Source organism: Rhagoletis zephyria, unplaced genomic scaffold (assembly GCF_001687245.7).
Source record: "Rhagoletis zephyria isolate East Lansing unplaced genomic scaffold, Rhagoletis_zephyria_1.1 Rzeph_scaffold_02595, whole genome shotgun sequence".
NCBI lineage: Eukaryota > Metazoa > Arthropoda > Insecta > Diptera > Tephritidae > Rhagoletis > Rhagoletis zephyria.
Genome location: NW_016159679.1, coordinates 33,982 through 54,532, shown reverse-complemented (window position 1 = coordinate 54,532; position 20,551 = coordinate 33,982). Strand labels below are relative to the sequence as shown.

At 35.4% G+C, this 20,551-nt stretch overlaps 3 protein-coding genes across 5 annotated transcripts in view; 1 reads left to right on the top strand and 2 right to left on the bottom strand.

Moving 5' to 3' along the window:
• LOC108367228 (solute carrier family 12 member 2-like) overlaps window positions 1-10,372 on the bottom strand; it is a 35,386-nt gene extending 25,014 nt beyond the window's left edge. The window contains exons 1-16 of the mRNA XM_017621822.1: window positions 10,154-10,372; window positions 9,740-10,020; window positions 9,431-9,671; window positions 8,897-9,374; window positions 8,623-8,833; window positions 8,251-8,528; window positions 8,010-8,176; window positions 7,784-7,947; window positions 7,375-7,457; window positions 5,159-5,378; window positions 4,924-5,075; window positions 4,261-4,816; window positions 4,061-4,199; window positions 3,763-3,993; window positions 3,518-3,705; window positions 3,313-3,462 (exon numbers count right to left, since the gene is read on the bottom strand). Of these exons, the coding sequence (XP_017477311.1) occupies window positions 3,313-3,462; window positions 3,518-3,705; window positions 3,763-3,993; window positions 4,061-4,199; window positions 4,261-4,816; window positions 4,924-5,075; window positions 5,159-5,378; window positions 7,375-7,457; window positions 7,784-7,947; window positions 8,010-8,176; window positions 8,251-8,528; window positions 8,623-8,833; window positions 8,897-9,374; window positions 9,431-9,671; window positions 9,740-10,020; window positions 10,154-10,280 (3,666 nt within the window). The 5' untranslated portion in view covers window positions 10,281-10,372. The remainder of the gene's footprint in view (window positions 1-3,312; window positions 3,463-3,517; window positions 3,706-3,762; window positions 3,994-4,060; window positions 4,200-4,260; window positions 4,817-4,923; window positions 5,076-5,158; window positions 5,379-7,374; window positions 7,458-7,783; window positions 7,948-8,009; window positions 8,177-8,250; window positions 8,529-8,622; window positions 8,834-8,896; window positions 9,375-9,430; window positions 9,672-9,739; window positions 10,021-10,153) is intronic.
• Obp69a (Odorant-binding protein 69a) lies at window positions 5,408-7,365 on the top strand. Of its 2 annotated transcripts, none has more exons than XM_017621827.1 (5): window positions 5,408-5,564; window positions 5,877-5,955; window positions 6,020-6,111; window positions 6,259-6,361; window positions 6,424-7,365. In XM_017621827.1, exons 1-5 carry the CDS (start codon window positions 5,496-5,498, stop codon window positions 6,504-6,506), a joined length of 426 nt encoding a protein of 141 aa, XP_017477316.1. In that variant the 5' UTR covers window positions 5,408-5,495; the 3' UTR covers window positions 6,507-7,365. The 2 variants fall into 2 exon arrangements, with proteins under 2 accessions (XP_017477316.1, XP_017477317.1); XM_017621828.1 differs by having other exon boundaries at window positions 6,259-6,365.
• Window positions 10,373-12,465: 2,093 nt separating the features above from the next.
• On the bottom strand, window positions 12,466-20,409 carry Smyd4-2 (SET and MYND domain containing, class 4, member 2). 2 transcript variants are annotated; one of them, XM_017621824.1, is made up of 6 exons: window positions 20,304-20,409; window positions 17,228-17,610; window positions 16,985-17,167; window positions 16,559-16,898; window positions 15,507-15,661; window positions 12,466-13,706 (listed from the first exon to the last, which is right to left on the bottom strand). In XM_017621824.1, exons 2-6 carry the CDS (start codon window positions 17,586-17,588, stop codon window positions 12,763-12,765), a joined length of 1,983 nt encoding a protein of 660 aa, XP_017477313.1. In that variant the 5' UTR covers window positions 17,589-17,610; window positions 20,304-20,409; the 3' UTR covers window positions 12,466-12,762. The 2 variants fall into 2 exon arrangements, with proteins under 2 accessions (XP_017477313.1, XP_017477315.1); XM_017621826.1 differs by lacking the exon at window positions 20,304-20,409 and having other exon boundaries at window positions 15,507-15,628; window positions 17,228-18,461.
• Between the last annotated feature and the right edge of the window lie 142 nt (window positions 20,410-20,551).

Below are 20,551 nucleotides of genomic sequence, written 5' to 3'. Positions count from 1 at the left end.
AATTAAAAAAGAAAAAAACTTACATTAAAAAGGAAAAAAATCCACTGATCGAGACTCGAACTCGGATCAGTGCTCTGCTCACTCGGCCATTGCGACTGTTGGAGTGACGCGAGCTAAATTATATATACATGAGTGCTCTGAGAGCTTTTTTCTAAGACTTTTGTGCTAGACAGAGTTTCTAGCCCTGTACTTTTGGTTTTCGTTGTTTTCTTGTAAGAAGCTGTTTTTCGTGGCAGAAATAACTCGGAGGTTTGCCACTGCTTGCCGAGGGGCGACCGCTATTAGAAAAGAACTTGTTGTTTTTAATTTTTTTTTTTTTTTTTGTATGTGGGGTTGAACCCAAGTCTGAAAGAATACAACATTGCGCACATCAGAGAGGACTTTTGAGAAAAATTTTGTTGTGACGTCACCTGTGTTGCCAGATTTTTTTCAGAGAAAAGATTTTGCAGATGGGCAAAAAAAAAACTAAAAATAACTGAATCAAAATTTTAGTTATGGCCAAGAAAAACAGTGTCAGCGTTTAAGATAAAAATGATGCATTCTCCGAAGGAACCAAATTTTTTGTACTTCAATAAATATTTTTCGCAGCTTCACAAAAGCTAGGCAGCTTAAGACAAAGTTTTGATTCCACCTCATTGTTCTGTAAACAGTGACGATTCGGTGTGATATTTAGCCCCATCCCGTGAAAACCAATAGTTACTTTAGTATCCTCCTAATAAACTTACCAAAGAGAAAGTACTCCCACTCTTTACCCCGTGAGTAAAATTCAAGGGAACCTTTTCTGGCCAACTTCTCAGCGACACGATTCCCTGCAATATCAATATGGCTAAAATTTGCGACATATTTTGACACAACTCTATCTCCTTTATCCATACCTTTAGCGATGATATTATTTGGCCAAAAACTAACAGATAGCCGATTTCGCAGCGCATGTGTACGACTAAAGACCTATCCTGATCAAAATCAATCGATAAACTGCTTTTTGGCGACAAATGCCACTCAATTTGACATAGTGAAAACCAGCCTTAACCGGGAAAATTCCCTTGCCAAAGTCGAGCTGTCTAACAGACACTCGACTGCTTCCCTAATGCTAGCTGTACCTGATGCCGGCGTCCTGCCAACGACACTTTCGTCAAGCTTATACAATTTTTTAATACTACCGATTTTTTATGGGTCTCCCTCCATTACATTTTTTGAAGTTTTTAGGGGTCTTATAAAAAATAGTTATAATAAGAAATAAACAATTACGTATTGTTATTCGAAATCTCCTGCAGAGAAAGAAAAGTTTTCCCATCGTAAAATATTGATTTTCAAGAATTCTATACTATTTCTACAAAAACTTGTTTTCCCCCTTCGCTTCGAGCGACATTTAAATATTTATATGATTTCAGAATCAAAAAAAAAAACAGTGGCATAATCGTTTTTCGCTATAGGACAATCCTAGGGGTGCTTCCACTTAAAATTTGGACTTTACTTTTTTTGATCACCCTTATGTACATACCAACATACATACATATGTATGGATGTGTAGTATTTAGTAGAAAAGTGGCCTCTAGGGATCAATTAATGTCAATTGCAATGAAACGATGTGTTGCTCGAGAAAATCAATCTTACCGCCAGCCACGCCAACGCAGTAACGTTGTGTAACAAAATAAAAAAATAAAAATTGTACGAACTTTTTACGTGACCTTTTGTAGAACATATCATAGGTTGTTGTAGTAATTTATGATATTCTCAACTCATTCATGAAAATCCATTTTCGCATGACTTCTCATAAATAAAATAAGTAAATAAAATACTAAACAATGTATATTATCAGTTAACTTTTCAGAAAGTTCCAATTCATTAAATTTAATACAAAAAGCAGATGAATTAATAACGTTGGTTAGAAAGAGGAAATTGAAAGCTCTGAGATAAGCAAATTTCATTTACCAGGGAACCATTTTCTTCTATATTTCTAAACTTAATTTAACTATTATTATTATTTTTAAATAGATAGAGATCAGAAACAATGTAATATCCCTTTTTTTCACTGGGTGGCGCTCAGGTCGATTTAACTAACTCAAAACCGCGCCACCTAAGGCGAAAATTTTGCTGCTCAGTACGACCTCTACTCGTTTTTCAAACCAAAAAATTACCTAATTCTTTTAAGAAACATAGGAGAAAGTAACCATATTTAAAAAAGTGTAGCTGAGAAATGAGAAAAAAACAGAATTTACCTCCTTATAAAAAATAAAACAAAATTTTAATAGATTTTAATGATGTTGACTAATTATAATCGGAATAAAATGCTTCTTTGAAAAAAAAAAATTAAAGAAACGCTTTCTTACATGTTTCTGAAAAACGGTTTTCGAAGGGAAAGGGTACAGAAAACTGTCTGTCCGTGTACACGATAACTCGAGCAAAAATTGAGATATCTAACGAAATTTTGTATATGGGTTGCCCTTTATCCAAGGTAGGTGGCTATTGAAAATGGGCGAAATGAGACGGTAACCATGCCCCTTCTCATATAACGGTATTTTCGAAAAATGCAAAAACAATGATATTTCAGTAAACATTGAATCCAAATTGTTGAAAATTAGTATGTTAAGTGGAATTTTGGTATAATATAATATTATTATGAAATTTTTGGAAAAGGGACGTAACCACGCCCACTTAGGATGAAATACTGTATCTTAGTAGCCGCTTCACCAATCCTTACCAAACTCTGTAAGAGCCTTGCTTAGGAACCAGCTAAGAAATTTGTTGAAAATCTTTGAAATCCGGCAATAGCCACGCCCACCTCCCATATAACGGAAATTTAGAGAAACTCGAAAACTGTGATAAATCAGTAACTACCGAAACTAATTGACTCAAAATTGCACCGGCTTACCGCATAATGGTAATTTTCGAAAATACGTCAACTCCGATATTTCAATCATTGAGAACGTTCATTCACTCCAATTTAATACTTGCAACCATGATACAAATATTAAAAAAAATAATAAAAAAAAAATAAATAAATAAATAAAAAATAAAAAAAATTAAAAAAAAATTAAAATTAAAATTAACAAGTGCTGATTGCTATTTATCGTAGCACCTGAAGTAAATGGTTTGAGATTTCGTTTTACGGAAAAATAAAATCAGAATTCATATATATGTACATATGTATGCCGGTGCTATTGTTTTAATTCCCCAAACTTTTTGCTGAATGCATAAACCCGACTGTCGCAGAAACGTTATAGACCATCTGAATTAGATTTCGTTATGAAATCAAACACTTCGACTATTTTTCAATACAAATATTTTGAACCATATTTAATTATTTGGTACCGTTCTGAAATGATGTACATGATGTTTTGCAATTATATAAGGAATAGATCCGGGACGTACATCGTTTGAGCCTAAAGCGAGCGCATATGCTTTTATTAGAGAATCTTCTTTCTCAACAGGCTCCAAATAGGATCGAATGCCATTGATGAGCTGTAATTAAACCAATTCGAGTATTTAAAAAACTTTATTTAAGCCAACTATTTACCAGAGATTCATCACAATTTAAATAACATAAAGCCGGGGCGTAGTCCGACCACATGCGCCTTCGCCATTTGCTGTCGTATTTTTGAGCCAACGGCACTAAAACCAAAGACCCGAACAATTCATCGCCATAGCTTGTTGCTTGGAAGTGATCAACGAACAAAGAATACAAACTTTCGAATTTGCATTTTCCTTGAAAGGAATTAATAATGTTAGTTATCGAGCTTTAGTGCGGATATAAACACTTACCTATAGAAGCTTTGTCAAAATCAAATGAATAATCTTTGTGTTTTTTGTACAATCGGAGCAAATGCTTTCGCAGCAAAGGACGTATCTCGTCTGTCAGAAATTCGCATTCAGGACCCATAAACGCAATCATAGCGTACATCAACTCCTCGGTTGGTGTTACAATTTGCAAATTAGAACTCGAGTCCTCCAACTCAGTAACAAGTGTGAGAGTCATTTCCAAGATTTCGCGTTCTAAAGGCATAAATTAGCTGGTATGAACAAAAAAGTGCTAATACAAAGAAGACATTTTGCGAATTACCTGAGAAATCAACTGTTATGTTTTGGGGCGAATTGTCAATGTAGTTTTGCAAAATTATTTTAAAGAAGAAATAGGGCCAATCGCGGCATAAAATCGCACTGGTTTGTGATGTTTTAGACAAGCTTAAGTTTGAAGGCTCCTAGAGGAGTATAGAATTGTTATATATAATGCGAATGCCTCTTTCAAGACGCAATACTAACCACAACGATGTAGTGGGACTGCACTAAACTGATGAAAATTTCTTTCCATTTGCTTAAAGCTGATTCTGGTACATTTATGTATTTCGTATTGAATATTATTGTATCGAAAAGCTGCTCAATTTCTGATATGTGCTCTGCGCCAAGACAGCATATATAACTATATACTAACTGCAGTATTTGGGCGGAGCTGAAATGCGACAGCAATTCGCTGCTACCCAACAGTTTATAAACGAACTTCAACTCAATTTTGGAGAAGAAATTACCACTGAGGTAATGATTCAAACTGGTAGATAATAAGTTAATGTATCGTACAAGTGTCTCGACTACTTGCGGCGTCAGCAAAGCATTTACCAGCAGTTTGTGTTGTTCGTGACAATTGATTTGACTCATTTGAAGCTCTAAGAGACTCCATAATGTAGACAATAAATATATAGTGAACGTTTGCGGAATTATCAGTTGTGGTCCATTTTTGTGTAGCAATACCGCGCCAACATTAGGTAATGGCGCATGTACAAATCGACGGTCGGCTGATTGGCGTAGAATCACTGAGGAGGTTCTGTTGGAATTTATTATATATTAGAAATTAGAAATTTTGATTAGGAAACCCAATTTTACATATGTATGAACATACATACATACATACATATAGACATAGGTACGTACATGATCTGCGACACACATTTTCTAAATGAATCGGAAAGTAGAAAATCACGCAAATATTTTGCAAAGAATTCCTGAAAGTGGCTTGCTTCGTCTCGCCTCAGTTCCCATATTACTACATTCAAACAAGCACTTAGAAGTGTGGATTGCGAAAACTGTAAAATATATACAGTTATATGCCATAAAAAAAAAAAAAATTACAAACATTGAAGAAATAGTAAACATTGTAATCATTTACCTCTGTAACATCACTTCGTGTAGCACGATAAAACCAGGCGCAACAGCATTTATTAAGTGTTTCGCTTAAAATAAGGTTTGATTTCGCACTGCAAGGTTCGCTGCTAATTGCCATTAATAAAGCAGACGCGTGTTGCCGAATCAAATAAGGGCTGCCTACTTCGAACTTTAAGTAATTGCAGTGCCATTGAAGCAAATAATGAAAGGCGGAGTCCAAATTGCTACTCGTGTAAAAAAGAAAATCTCGTTAGATAACAGTTGTATGACTTTTTCATATATATATAAGAAAACCTTTGCACTATAAACACATTTATTTATTGTCCACTAGTTGCGACGAAATGAACACCAAACAGTTCGTATTTTTATTAATAGTTTACCAGTGCTGTTTTTTGGCAATAGTCAAACCTGTGAGTGATCTTTTTTCGATACCATAATAATTCAAAATAAATTTTTAAGCAAAAAAAAACACCTGGCTTCCATTCTCATACCGTTAGTTTCCGGATTGAAACCAAATTAGTGATACCAACTTTTCGATAAAAAATTCGAAAATGGTTCGCGTGGTCCCAAGTTATCCGGTAACATATGGATATTAAAAAAAAAAAAGTCCCACGAATTGATAACCTCCATATTTTTTTAAAGTCGGTAAAAAAAAGCTCAATCAGGAGGACAAAATTTCCAAAATTCATCAGTAATGTGTATTTTTTTTATTTTATAATTAGCTGGAGGTACCTAAACATATGAAGTCGGGCGCAAAGAAATTGACAAATACATGCATGAAGGAGACAGGGGCCACAGAAGGTTTGTAGAAAACTACTCGAGTGCCAAATTATATACAGACTTATTGGCTTTGCTTTCATTGCAGAAATGTTTACAGAAGCTAAAAGAACGGAGCAATTGCCTGGTGACAATCGATTGAAGTGCTTCATGCACTGCATGCTGGATAAAATCGGCTTGGTAAGTTATTGCTGTTGTTGTTGACTAAAACGGCTAGTCTATCAATCGTCGGGAAAGGAGTGTTAGCTGAGTGAACCCCGATTCATGCCTTTACGAAGAATTTATGGAAAGTGCAAATTTACTAAAATAAAAGCAATACATTTGCAGATCGATAATGAAAATATTATTCATTTGGACAACCTTCTGGATATAATGCCCCCTGAGTTCTTTCCGATGATAGAACAGCTACATACAACATGTGGAACCAAAAGTAAGTACATTATTCTCATCCTATAAAAAAAAAAAAAGTATTTATTTCATGTCTTAAATAAGGTGGTGCCGATGGCTGTGAAACTGCGTTTCTAACCGTGGACTGTTATATTAAAACAAATCCAGTGATATTAACACTGTTGTAACCGTTTCCGATTAATATAGCAAGTAGTATGAAAATATGTATAAAGTTGCTTTCCGCCCACGTGATGCTTTCAAATTTAGCAGAAAATTTAATAAATAAATAAATTTCATCCAAATATTTCGTATTGAATAAAAGGTAGCTACATTTTTGGCTACGCCTACGAAAACCTGCCTGGCGTGCTTTGTTGATATCGTTGAGTGTGTTGGGGGTCTACTGACTGTTAGTTCTGAGGTCTGCGCAGGTTTTATGGTGACTCCATCTATTGCATTATCTGGCATACGCAGCAGGTATAGGTTTCTGGTCCGCGGTTTGACTCGATTTCAGCCCTGAGCATAATGATGCGGAGCAGATTTTGCCCCATTGACGAACAACATTTAAGGGCCAGTTTTTTAGGACCAATTTCCACTTGAGACATTTGGTTGGCTAATCTCGCCAGCTCGAGCGTTTAAACTAAGTTTAAACCACAGCCGCACACTGAAAAACTGGCCCTAAGAGATTTCGCCGATGTAAACAGGGTGAGATCCCATCGACATTCAGCTTTGCTTATTTAAGGCTGCATAGATCAGCTGGGCCCTTCACAAGGCTCTTAATAAGCGATTTTCATTTCCGCTTAATTTTGCAACTATGCTACCCATGAACGCTTCTTTCCTCTTTTCTAGCCTTGTAGGAAAACCAGTTGTTGGATTATCTATTCCAAATTTTGGTGAGACGGTATGGGCGACGGAAAGCCCACACGGACATATCATTTGAGTGATCAGAAAGTATTAAAAAATGCTAGCAGAGATGATCTCAAGCGAACGAATCGCAATTCCAGAACGGCTGATATAAGCAGGATTATTAAATATAAATCCAAACATTAAAAAACTTACCTGTAAAGAGAATCGTCTAGGCGCAACAGAAGTAGACAGCGCACAATTCGTAGACATTCTATTTGCACTTTTACCATTATATCCTTAAATAGAATAAAAGAAGAACATTATTTCAATAAACGCAATACATATGCACAAGGACGGCTGAGTGGAAGATCAAACAATCTCTTCAGGCAGTTCAAAAACGCCAAATCTCAGAAAAAATTTCAAGAACGCCGTATTTCAAAACTTGATTGAAAAACTCCCTATCTCATAAGACTTTTCAAGAACTCCCTACTTAAAATTCTTCAACCAAATTCTTAAATAGGGCGTTCTTAAAAAGTTTGCTGAGAAAGGGCTTTTTGGAACTGCCTGCCGAGATAGGTCGATCTTCCATTCAGCCCACAATTTATGATTCGAGGAAATAAACCTTGATATCTCCGCGATAAGACAGGTAGCATTTCAATACTTCCGAAAGCTTCATATTCATAAGTCTAACAGCAATTCCAAGATTTTGTGCAATCAAAACTCTGAAAAGTTTAAGGCATAAGAATTGAGGACAATCATAAAATTGCGGCGCATCCATATTAGCTTCTATAAGATAAAAGTATTATTTAGATATCACCATTTGTTTTTTAAAAGAAACAAGTATTCACCGAATCGTCGAAAGTCAGGTAAGAAATTTTGAAATAGACAATGCATTAAATCCTGGTTAGAAACAATTTTTCCGGCGATCTCTGTATTCGTTCGCGCTAATCGTATGAGAATTTTTAGACATGAGGAAACTGTGCTGTTTTCGGGCTTAACGGCATGCAAAATAAAGCTGAATGGATTTAGTTAGATTAAATGGGATGTATGTATGCACATATAAGGCTGCTGCGGTAAACTCATACTCACTAGATTCGTTGCAAAATGTTTGTTCGCATTAGACATTCGATTAAATTTGTTTCTGCCAACTGAAAATCGCTCATAGAAGTTTTATCTTCGCTTTCGTTTTCTTCGAAGTCGCTTCGAAATAATGATCGTTTGCCATTATCGTTCATCTGTAATTGCTGCATTTGTTTTTGCAAGCTTTCTAGAGCTGCAATTTCGTTAATAGCCGTTCCTGTATCCACAGAATCCAGTATTGGCTGCCAATGCGAGGTTGGGTTGTCGAAGATGAAATCTAGCAATGTCTATTGATCCAAACACAAACAAAACATATGTATGTATATGAATGCATTTACATAGGTGATTGCAGAGAAAATTCATACTCGAAATTTAAAGTACCTCATCAGCCTCGTTATAGAACAGACACGACAGTGCCTTAGAAACGACCTCGAGCATGGCCGGCGTATTGTCATCAAATCCGAAACGCAATAAGAAAAATATTTTTGATATGGGCAACTCTAAGACGTTGTCATAAAATCCCTGATTATAAATACTAAGGATGCCTCCAATCGATCTGAATGCTGATATGCGTTGTTGTATTACATTTGATCTAGTTTTTTTTTATTTATTATATAAGGTTTTAACAATAAAGCTAGTTTTAGAATTAACATACCGAGCTAAGCGAAACAATTCTTGCAGCGTATACCCTGGTCGATGAGGTTCTTCCCCGTGCAGATATAATTCTCTATCATCATTTTGAAAAGCTTTAGCGTCAGTAGTCGTATTTCCTGATGGGCTTGCAGCATTCATTTTATCCACCGAGTATGGCAATAATACTCCCTTCCAATCGAAACGTGCTTCAAATTGGTCTCCTGGCTGCACATTCGGCAGCCATTCTTCTATATCCTGCATCCATTTTAGTTTATCCGTCTCAACTACGTCAAAGTGCACCCATTTTTCTGTCTCACTTTGCTTTAGTATTTCGATTGCAGCGTTCGTCGTTGGTAATAATGAACTTACATCCATGCTTTCTTGGTCCTCGTTTTTTACAAAGTCATTACTGACAGCATTGGTACCTTCTCTTTTAAAATTCGATTTTTCATCAGATTTGTCTTGGCGTCTTTTCTTTAATAAGGCCAAAAGTGAGGGATCTAAAGGACAAAATATGTGTACATTTAAGGGTTTTCATAAGCTTGGAGTTAAATACCTATAGAGTTTAGTAGTCTTTCTCTCTCGGCTAGTATGTCATTCTCATTCATCTTGCTGAGAATATCTAAATTTTCTTTATGCACTTCGACAGCTATATCCGAATTACTGACTATAATACTTTTGTCTCCATAAATTTTGGACAAATCTTCAGAAGCAATCGGCTGGCTAGTTTTATTGAACTGCTGTATTGTAGAAAGCCCACTCGATGCAAAAATGCTTTTGCCACTTTGTAAAGATTTCTATAATTTGAGAGTCGTTTTAGTATTGAAATATGTGTTGGTGATTATAAGCTTTGGGTATGACATACATCTAAAGGAGCCCTGTCTACTATGGGAAAAGCGGATGTTTTTGCATTATTCAAAGCATGATCCTGCATTGGGGTATCAAATTTCCTTTCTACTATTTCACCGAGTACAATTTCAGTAAAATTTTCCAAGGGTTTAGCGTCCAGATTTCCAACAATTTTCTCGTGTATTTCTCCCATGATTTGTTGCTCCACCGACGAAATAGGCGTAGTGTTTTTAACCGCTTGCGCCGAACTTCCTTCTGCTTTTTCACGAGATCTTAAAAACAACGATTTCTTGGCATCTATGTAAATTCAGAAATAATTGTATTAAACTTGGATATAAATACAGAATGCAAGAATGATAGAATTTTCTCCATTGTGTACAGAATGCATATAACTAACTCCGATTTACATGCACCTGTACATACTACGTACCTTTCGCGACTTTGACACACTCTGCCGCCGGCTGCAATTTGGGATTCTTCGCACGTTGTGATAAGAATTCATTCTGCATTCGCAAAATATCCTCCTCAGTTTCTCCTCTTTGTGGTCTTTTTATCATATTTCTGATATATTTTATCAAAACTATTTATTTCCACGCGAAATAACCATTTAACAAGAGTGCACTTCAAATGCGCAAATAAACAAAAACATCTGTTTGTACTGTGCTGCCAAGTCATAATTTTTAAAATTAAACCCAAAAGCACAACGAACGCTTCAACGGTAATCGATTTCTTACTGACGGACGCTATTGATACATACGCGAAGTATATGTAGCAGAGCTTCCCAAACATTTTCCCCGTAGATCCCTTTCAAAATCTTACGGGTTTCGGTGTACCTCCTGCTGCTACATTTTTAATATATTCCCAAAGCTCATAAAAAAATGTTAAGACTAGATCTAACGATATAATTTGCAGCGCGGGTGAGTTCCAAAACTAAATTCGGTGTGACAAGTTTTGAAAATCATAGCTCGTAAAGCGATCAAAGTACTCTTTCGCTCTGAGGAGTTATATTTTTTAAGAAAACTCCGAGCGCTAGCGTTTACATTCTGTTTACCACAATCTCTTCACATGTTCGGCTCACTTATGAATTTGCTTGTGGCGTATTCGTAAAATAGTTTATTTGTGCTGATGTCATCATTTTTTATTTTTACCGCTCCGAGTTTTAAAGTGATACGAATACCTGGTTTGAGCCAGTTCTGGCCAAATGGTTAGATGTTTCATTGTCACACCCGAGTGACCTGGTACCCAAAGTAAAGCAAGCTCGTTATGTTTACCAACATAAAATAATAACATAGGTCGAGACTTGCATGGCCGAACTAGTTTGGAAGTACTTAGATAGAGGGCTGGCCACTGCCTTAAGTGCAGCCTGGCTGTCACTTCAGATTTGTGAACTCCTTCCCCTCTAAGGATTGCAAATACCTCAGCCTGGAAGACCGGGGCATATACCTCAAAACCAGAGTCAGTTTTGGAGCCATCAGTGAAGATTCGACAATGTGTGAATGTGACAATGTGTGGGCTCAGTGCTGAAATTAAACCAGCATTCAGCCTCGGGGATCTCTTCAACAAAGGTAATGGTGGCGTACCATCCTACAGCATTGAAAAGACAAAAGTGCTCAAATCTCTGCCGTCAGCAATTTTCACCTCGCCCCACTCAGTGTTAAAGAATATCCATTTATTTTTAGTCTGAAGGTGACCTTTAAGGTTTCCCACGTATGAAGACATAAAGTGACGGAAGGTGCAGCAGTTCGTCAAGAGCACTGCACACCACTCAACAAAATTAAAGTTAAGTAAAGCGGATATAAAGCAACCATTTTGGTTCTTTACCCCATATTTTTCTTCACACCTACGTAGATCCGCGTCGAGCCTCCCGTGGACCTCTGGGGGTCCACCTGGACCACTTTGGGAATCACTGATATACAGTTAGGGGATTTACAGAGGTGTCGTAAGCAGGGCTGCCATCTACAATTAGCTATGAAGTGCCATATTGAGGATAAAAAAGTGCCAAAATGTGCCAAATAGAAAAATAAAAGTGCCAAAAAGGTTCCATTCTTTTTAATTCTTTCCATTTCAAACTAAAATAAGAAACGCAATCCTAAAGCAAAAGTCCAATGCCAAACTAAAATAAACCAAATGTATACACTACAGAAATTATAAAATTTTAGTTGAGAAAAAGAAGTACACGGATATTCCTGGTGACCAAAAGCTACGCAAGTAAAGGCGGATCTATAGCAAGCTGCACGCGTGGCCATATCAGGAGTTATGAGCATCTGTCCAACGGATGCCCTTGAAGAGATAATAACTATGAAGGTCTAAGAAAATTTTTAATCTATATTTGTATAGATTTATACAATATATTATATGTATTATTTATGTATTTTTAATCTATATTTTTTACAGCGCAGTGCGTGACTGTCCCCAATTCTTACTGCAGGGGATGTACAGAACTTTTGCATCGCCATGTGGTGTGTTTGGCGACCAAAGGGCGTTATGCTTGCACATCTTTGTATTTTTTTTTTAACTTTATCTTCCAAGAATTAAAGAAAAAAAGTATACAACCAAATTCTTTCCCATCCATGCATCGTTAAAAAAAAACTATTAAAATCGGTTCAGTATTTTTCGAGCTCACTCGTGACAAACATTGACCATACAATAATAGCCTCGTTGGTGTAGACTTAACTTAACTTACGTAAGAAGTCGTCAATGATTAGTCAACATATCAACATAGCCCGAAGCGAAAATAATTTGTTTTTGTATTTTCCTTTTCAGCTGATGGTCACTTGGCCGCCTATAAGCCACATTAAAATTCCTGAACTAAAATATATTGTTTTGTCCAATGTATTAGGTTACGTTACGTTAATTAAGCCCAACTGAATCTTAAATTTTATAGACGTAGTATAGATGAATTGTGGTGATAGAATTTTGAGTTGTCCTTTTGGAACAAATATGCATTTATTTCGCTTAATATGAAGGTGCATTTTTAACTTATATAATTTTATCAAATCTAAAATTGTTTGAATCATTTCATGTTAATGCTGTTGTGTTTTATTTGAATGTGGTGCCGCGATCAGCAAAGCATCTAATCAGTGAATGCTGTGCAATGATTGTGTCTTTGTGTGGCAAAACCGCGATTTCAAAAAACGCTTCAATCCCTTCTGTAAACTGATCAATGGCCTCCTGCACCTTTTGATTGTGCATAGATTCAGCAGCTCTGCGGTATAGCTCTTCTATTTGAATCATTTTCGCCACACTCGCTTTTAGAGAAACATTTTTCCGACAGCGTGAGCACCGCACCTCTTTGGCTATATCTTTTGGAAATTTCAAAACATTAACGCAATTTGCGGACGGGCACCGAAATCTGACTTGCTTTTCAATCTTTTGTATTGTTGGCCAATTTTCTTGGCAGGCCTTACATTTGCATTCGAATAGGTATCGTGCCCGCAGTGATCGTTGGCGTTCCTTCAAATTTGTTTTCGTGAAAATGGGACCATAATTCTCAGCTATGATTTCATTGGGCTGATGAGGCTTAATGGTTGTCAAAACCAATTTCTTCCCAACAAAATAGCGAGCCACACTAGGCCAACACTCGTGATTGAAGTAAGCCCCGCTAGCGTAAATCGCCGCACCCACATACACAATTTTGGATCCCTCGAAGCGATGTTGGTCGGTAACTTTTTTCTCGAAAACTTCATGAGCATTATATTGCAAAACTTGTAAAAGGCCCAGCAGAGCTGTGCCGACCTTCAATTCAACCGCAGTTGGATTCACGCCTTCGCTCTTACGTCGACCAAAGTATTGAGCTTTTTGTAGACAACGAAGTAAAAATCCTGCCATCAGAGATCGTTGCAAGTAGTCTTCAGCTTCGCGGCTTTCAATATGGGAACAGAGATTCTCATACATTGATGTGGCATCATGAAGGGCATTTTCCAGGCTGGGGGCTTGTGTGAAAACGCGTAATGCCAAGTAACAGAGTATCGACATGCCAGAACCTGAAAAAATCATCAGTCGTTATACCCGAGGTGTGATTGACAAATCAGTGCGGCTCTCTCTTAAGGTACTATAATGTCAAAAAATATAAATACATTTTTTTTTTCAGTTTGACATTATAGGGGGATTCTATGAGAGCAATAATAAATTCAATCACACTTTGTTAAATATGTACCCATGGTGAAATTTCAAAAAGGTGAAGTAATAACAGAGCTTTCTCGCTTTAGTTTCTTAATTTTATTGACATTCGGCTTTCTTATAGACATTTTTAAAGCAAATTTTCAAATAAAATAATAGGTTTGTTCGTCGAAAATCCAGCAAGAATTATCCAACACTCAAAATATCAGAGAGTAAGAAAAAATTCTCTCAAATTCTCTCTCATGTTGAGAAACTTGCAAATTTCTGCACGAACGCAAATTTGCAGGAATTTGCAAGTTTCGCTGCCAGCTGGCGTCCACGGTTGCATTTCAAACATAAAAAATTTTTATAGAATTTTTAAAATTCTTTCGGATGGCCAAAAACAGGATATACATGTATATTTCTTGTTGTTCTGACTTTCTTTAACATACATTTCAATTTCTTCATCGTACTAGCTGTCGGGTTTCTTAAATCGACTCTGGTTGCAATTGCATTCCGATTGCGAATACCATTTTTTTCAGCCGAATTAAGTTCAAATCATTGGAATTAACTAAATTAATTATATCAACAATTATTTACTTCCTTTTTCCATAAAAAAATCGCTCGTGTTTATAAATTTTTAAATTTAACGAACTAATTTATTCAAATTATTGTAGACAAAAATGCAACCATGCGCCACAACCACATGTTTTTCGTGTTTGCAAATTCTTGCTGGCAAAATTTTTTCCAGCAAGAATTTGCAACTTCTCTCCAAGAGAACTGTCACTTTGCTCTCACAATTTTTGAGTGTTGGATAATTTTTTGGTCTGCACGAACGCGATTTGGGCAAAAATCGTGTTAATTCGTACAAATTCGTACAAATTTTTTGCTCGACGAACAAACCTAATGTCAAATCGTTCTTCTCGCTCGAATTACTGCACCGGTAATTATGTCACCATGGGTTATACCTACATATCGCTCATTTACTTCAATAGGGCCATAACTCAAAAATCCTCAAAACTCAAGCAAAACTGGTTCAAAGTTTTGAATTTACGTATCGGACACCTAGATCTAAAGTGAGCTAACTCGTACAGATTGAAACAATTAATACAAAAACAGGTTGAACAGTAGTTTTTTAGTTAGTGTATATAATCATGAAGAAAAAAATATTTTCCTTAATTGGATGTAAGTCAAATAAATTGATTTATGCATAAAAATGGCCTAAAATTTTTTTTAGTTGATCGCTTCCGTGTCTGAACTCAGTCTAATAGTTAAAATTCCATTTGTTAGTGCTGCTAGATTTTGATCGAGAACTGGATGTACTCATATCCCAAATATAAACTAAACTGCGTCGATTAAAGTACAAAACCGCGTATCAACAAAATGCAAAACCACGTATCAACAAAATGCAAAACCGTGTATGTGAATTATGTAAATTATCTTCTAGAGAGTAAAACTACTCATATTTCAAAATGGTTATCTTTTTTATAAAGCAATCGCATACCTAGCCAGTATATTTCAGGACGAATGGATAAGGATTGGGCCAAGAGCTTGTGTGAGCAAATCCAATTTTTGGCAGCTAATGCCAGTTACGCGGTTTTGCAGAATCACGATACGCGGTTTTGTACTTTAAACGACGATATACAAAAAAAGGTGTACATACAATGTCAATTAGCTACAATTACCTATGAAAAGGTCCATAAACTGACACTCGAAACGATGGTAACTGTCACATGCCTCTCCCATACACTGTGGAGAACAAAAAGCAATGCCGGAGCAGTTGAGACATGGCACCGGAGTGGTTAATCTGAAAGATGCATGCAAAGATGAAGAAAAAATTCTGATAAGGAAAATTAAATTTAGATACAAACATAAAGATTGAAATAAGGGTAAAGAACTAGAACATATGTAATCATTTTATGTGGTATTTACAATGAACTTATCTGTAATGGAACATACAAGTTTCGTAATACATACTCTAAAATACACATAACCTGGTAGAAAATATAATAGAAACGCGACACTCGACCAAGTTTGGCTAAATTTGCTAAATGGATAAAAAGTTGTATAAAACTTCTGAATAAAATATTTAAATTTTCGCTAAAAAATTCGCTGAATTTTCCTGAGATTATTTGTAATGTAAGTTTTATTAGAAATGTTAAAATATAGCTATTAAAAAATTTATAATAATTTACCTAATTTACTTTTATTTTTTTTTAACCGACTTCGAAAAAAGGAGGAGGTTATCAATTCATCGGAATATTTTTTTTTATGTTTTGTAAGTATGTTACCGCATAACTTTGGACCACATTAACCGATTTCGATATTTTTTTTTTATCGGCGATGGTTCCATCCTAATTTGGTTTAGATCAGATTATTCGATCATGAAGAAATTAACGGTAATCTTAAAGTTTTGCATAAGAATTGAAGTCGATTTTCTTAATTGCTGAAAAATTACTTGTTTATTTAAACAATAGCCTTCGAGGGTCTTCTGCAAATCGATAAATTGTTTTAGGAATGATTTCATTTTTGCTTTTTTATACAAAACTTCTGAGAACGCTGAGCATACATAAACCTAAATGACAAGTACAAACGAAGTAAAAAATATTAAAAGATAATAATTATTTTACATTTTTTTGAATTGGAAATTGAGTAAGAAATGCAACTTTGGAGTTTAGGGGGGCTTGTGCCCATGTACATACATATGCACCGCACGTATGCATACAATCATACATACCTCTGAAAACAATGGTGGCAATGACTGCCGGCGAACGTTGGCGATAAACAAGCGGCAACTGGGTTTTCACACAACACAACGTCACCCGTTTTTAAATTGTCTCCAGCGACAACAAAGCGACCTCTCTCTTTAGTCTCCACTACTTTCACCAAACTCGATGCGCCGCGCAATGCGTGGTTTTCTCCGTTCGTGAGTGTAGGCACTACCGGCTGATCGCTAGTTTCGCTCCGTCTTATAAGCGCCAGTTCGGTGTCAAAGGAGTCTCGCAAGGAAATATTATTACCCGAAAGTTTCTCAGCAACCTTGAGTGATATATCAGATCGCGCTGATTCGCCCATTACTATCAAATTTCGTACCAAAAAAAAAAATTACGTTAATTTTTAAAATATACTATTCATAGACATGATTGAAGTAAACCACACTTACAAGCATACGCCTTCGCCATTTTAATATAGTAATCCACATTGCCCTTCAATTCCAAACCATAAGAAGCGGCTAGTTTAAGGTCTCTTAGTGCCGCCTCGCCATAACCCAAATTTATTAAAATTCCAGCACGGCTACGATAGGCCATTGCTAAACTGAGGCCATTATCTATATCTCGCTCAACATCTATGATAAAAGAAAAAATACCAAATACCAACAATTAGATGTGTATGTACTTGCACTAACCTTTTGCTGGAGCACGCATAACGGCCAAATTGGCGTGCATTAAGGCCTGCTCGAAGTCCCCTAACAAATTGAACTTGTCTGCCTGTGCACGTCTTTGAACTGAGAAGAGACCATCTTTGAGTTTATAAACAGGTGCAACATTTTCCAGCACTCCAAGCACTGTATCGCAAATTTCCTGATCGCTGAAGATCGATAGGATGCGCGCCTCGTTTGACTTCAATTGGCTAAAGTAATGTTTCAGCCACTTTTCACTGCAGCCCCCTTTCACCTCCAGAAAGAATTCGTTGAAGAAACCCTTCTGATCCGACTGGACGGTGCGTGCACTGCAGATCTGCTGATATGATGAATCTGAGATATCCATAACTTCGAGAAGTTTTGTAGCACTTTTTGGGTTATTTTGATTTTGTGATACTTTTGTGTAATATTTTAACGTAAGTAGTATAATCAATTTATAAGGTTGCAGTTTTACACAGCTGCTTTCGGTTTTCTTACTCAACTTCTGACATGGAAAGGCATGTACTTGCCCATCTAATGTCTAAAAATAAATACTGTGTTTCTCGTTTTGAAAGTGAAAATTATTGTGAACGAAAATATCCGCTAATAAATTCACAGGTTTTTTCGAAGAAACAAATAACAGTACATAATGTACGCAAATTTTTATTTAAAGATAATTTATTTCTGGAGTAGCATACTCGTAAATGAACTGTGATTTCCATACCTATGTACCTATGTACATACATACACACATATGTAACTCACCTCAATAAAATGGCTTAATATTTAAAAATGTTGAACTATTTAGAAAATTTTTGAATTAAGAAAAATATCTTTTTTTCCACTCGCTGGTTTCAAATATCGTCGAGGTTGTAATTTCAAAAATGAAAAACTGAAAAAATTTCGAGGAATAACATTAATAAAATTAATGAAATAAATGTAAAAACCTTACAAAATTAATATCTAGATATCCGAATTATCTAATGGCTAATTTATTCACATCAAATCGGTTGTTATAGTCGTAAGTATACAAGCCAGTAACGAGCGAGTTGTATGAATGATCAAACGTCATCGCTTATAGACTGATAAAACATATATCAGTGTAGATATATGTAGATCTGGTATGGTGTTACTATTACTACTAGTGTTCGCACAGAGGTTGAAATTTAACCACTACAATTTATCTTTATCTTTATCTTTATTTTTATTTTTATTTTTATCTTTATCTTTATCTTTATCTATATCTTTATCCTTATCTTTATCTTTATCTTTATCTTTATCTTTATCTTTATCTTTATCTTTATCTTTATCTATATGTGTGAATGTTGTCGATAAAATCAAAATTACTTGTTTTTAAATGGAAATTGTCGGTTGTTGCTTTCTACACTTTAAGCGCAAACAAAACACGCGTAATATTTCTTAATTTTCAGTTTTATCTCAAAGTTGAAAACTTTGATTAAGATTTTTTTTTTAATTTGTTCAATTTTTGTGAATTTTGCCCCAAGTTTTAAACTTTGACTTATATGGCGTATCTTATTACATTAACGAGCAATTCTGGTAAATATATGTATATGTATATATCTCTGGTCGTAAGTAATAACCGCCTAAGTCGACTTAAGAAAGAATTGAGTTATATATGCTATCGTTTTCTGCAACTATTATTCCATGTCTACGTGAAACTCCCATCTCGTTACCTATTCTATTTAAAAAGTTATAAATGAAAGTATTTTGGTTTCCCCATAAGGTTAACATTACAACCCAAATCTTTAAAGCGCTTTTTCTCCAATTCCGGTGTTTAGACTTAGGCGATTATCTCTTATGACCACAGATATATCGATAGGGTTCTCGGAAACTGCTCTAACTATTTTGATGAAATTTTGTACACCGAAAATGTTTTGCATTTTAAAGTTACCTGAATGGGTATTTTCTCCGAGAAGACTCGTATAAGGTTGCCAACTATTCCAAATTAGCTACAAATTATTTAAAACATCATAATATGGTTACCAAATGGAAGGTATTTTAAAAATACCAAATTCAAAAATATGTTTAAAAGGGTTGCCACCTATTTAGAATCGCATATTTATTTAATTTTTTGTTTAGAAAAAAGGTAAAGTATTACTATTCATAGGTACCAAGAGAAGGTTCTTAAACAATGCTTTCCCTATATACAAAGTTTTATCCCTTAGGATAATAGTGTAAGGTTGCCACTTATTTTCGATTCTACACAATTTATCTTAAAACTCGCAATATGGATATCAAATTAAAGATATTGTTGACAACTTTGGTCCGAAAATATTTTCGATCAGGGTTGCCACGCTTCGATGCAATACAAATCAAAGAATCAAAAATTTTGTACGTAAACTATTACGATTCTGATGTTAAACGTCGAAATTTCATTATACATTTTACGCAATTTTTTTATTTTTATTTCGGAGTAAAAAATAGTACAGCAGTTTCGAAATTTGGTATAAAATTGTTATAACTTGGCTCTCAGAGGGCCTAGAGGGCTCAAATTAAAGGTCTTGAATTGCACTAAAGCGCACTTATTGTTCGAGAGATATAAAATTGTGTGCAGGACGCACAGCTGCATGAAAACAGAAAAAAATGGAATAAATACTGCATTTGTTAAATTAAAGTGTTCAAATTTTTTTTTTCGAATTTTCAACAGTGGAATCGTGTTCCTCGTCTCAAAACCTAAAATACTTGTTTAAAAAAAAATACATAAATTTTTTGTTTTGGAGTAAATCCGGTGGACTTTGCATGTTTTTTCCACGAACACTATTTTTGACCAATTTTATATTTATATTTGATATAATATATGTATAATATTTAATTTTTTTTTTTCGTGAAAGGGAATTATTAGCTTTCAAAACCATTTGCTTATGCCGAAAGCGCAGTGTTCAAAAAGTACATTGTGCGGCTTGTAAAAAGACAAGGTATGTATTTTAAAATGCTGTGCATTTAAGTTCCGACTTTACTTGTTTTGGACCACCCTAATAATTTTGAAAAACTGTCCTCTGAAACATAAATGTGTAAAAATGAAAATGTAGGAAAAGTTTGAAAGTTTTTGTATGAGACTTACCCAGTAGATAATTTCCGGAGCTAAAAGCCCTTCCGAAAGGCCTTGCTAAGAGTCAAGAGGTATTCCACTCTACAATCCTTTCTCCTTTCTTTTTTTGTCTGGAGTGGCACAAATTGAAGGGCTTCTTCTTTCGCTACCCATGGAAAGCCTTCCAGAAGGGCTTTTATAGGGCGAACTTCAGATGGCCTTTTGGAGGAGTTCTTTTAAAGTTGCTTCTTTAATTTATTAAAATCATACATCTTTGAAGT

Coding starts and splice junctions, on each gene's coding strand:
- Obp69a (XM_017621827.1), top strand. CDS start 5,496: ATGAACACCAAACAGTTCGTATTTTTATTAATAGTTTACCAGTGCTGT. Junction 5,565..5,876: donor TTTTGGCAATAGTCAAACCT/GTGAGTGATCTT, acceptor TTTTATAATTAG/CTGGAGGTACCTAAACATAT. Junction 5,956..6,019: donor GGAGACAGGGGCCACAGAAG/GTTTGTAGAAAA, acceptor CTTTCATTGCAG/AAATGTTTACAGAAGCTAAA.
- Smyd4-2 (XM_017621824.1), bottom strand. CDS start 17,588: ATGGATATCTCAGATTCATCATATCAGCAGATCTGCAGTGCACGCACC. Junction 17,168..17,227: donor TATGCGTGCTCCAGCAAAAG/GTTAGTGCAAGT, acceptor CTTTTATCATAG/ATGTTGAGCGAGATATAGAT. Junction 13,707..15,506: donor GTTTATGGACCTTTTCATAG/GTAATTGTAGCT, acceptor TGATTTTTTCAG/GTTCTGGCATGTCGATACTC.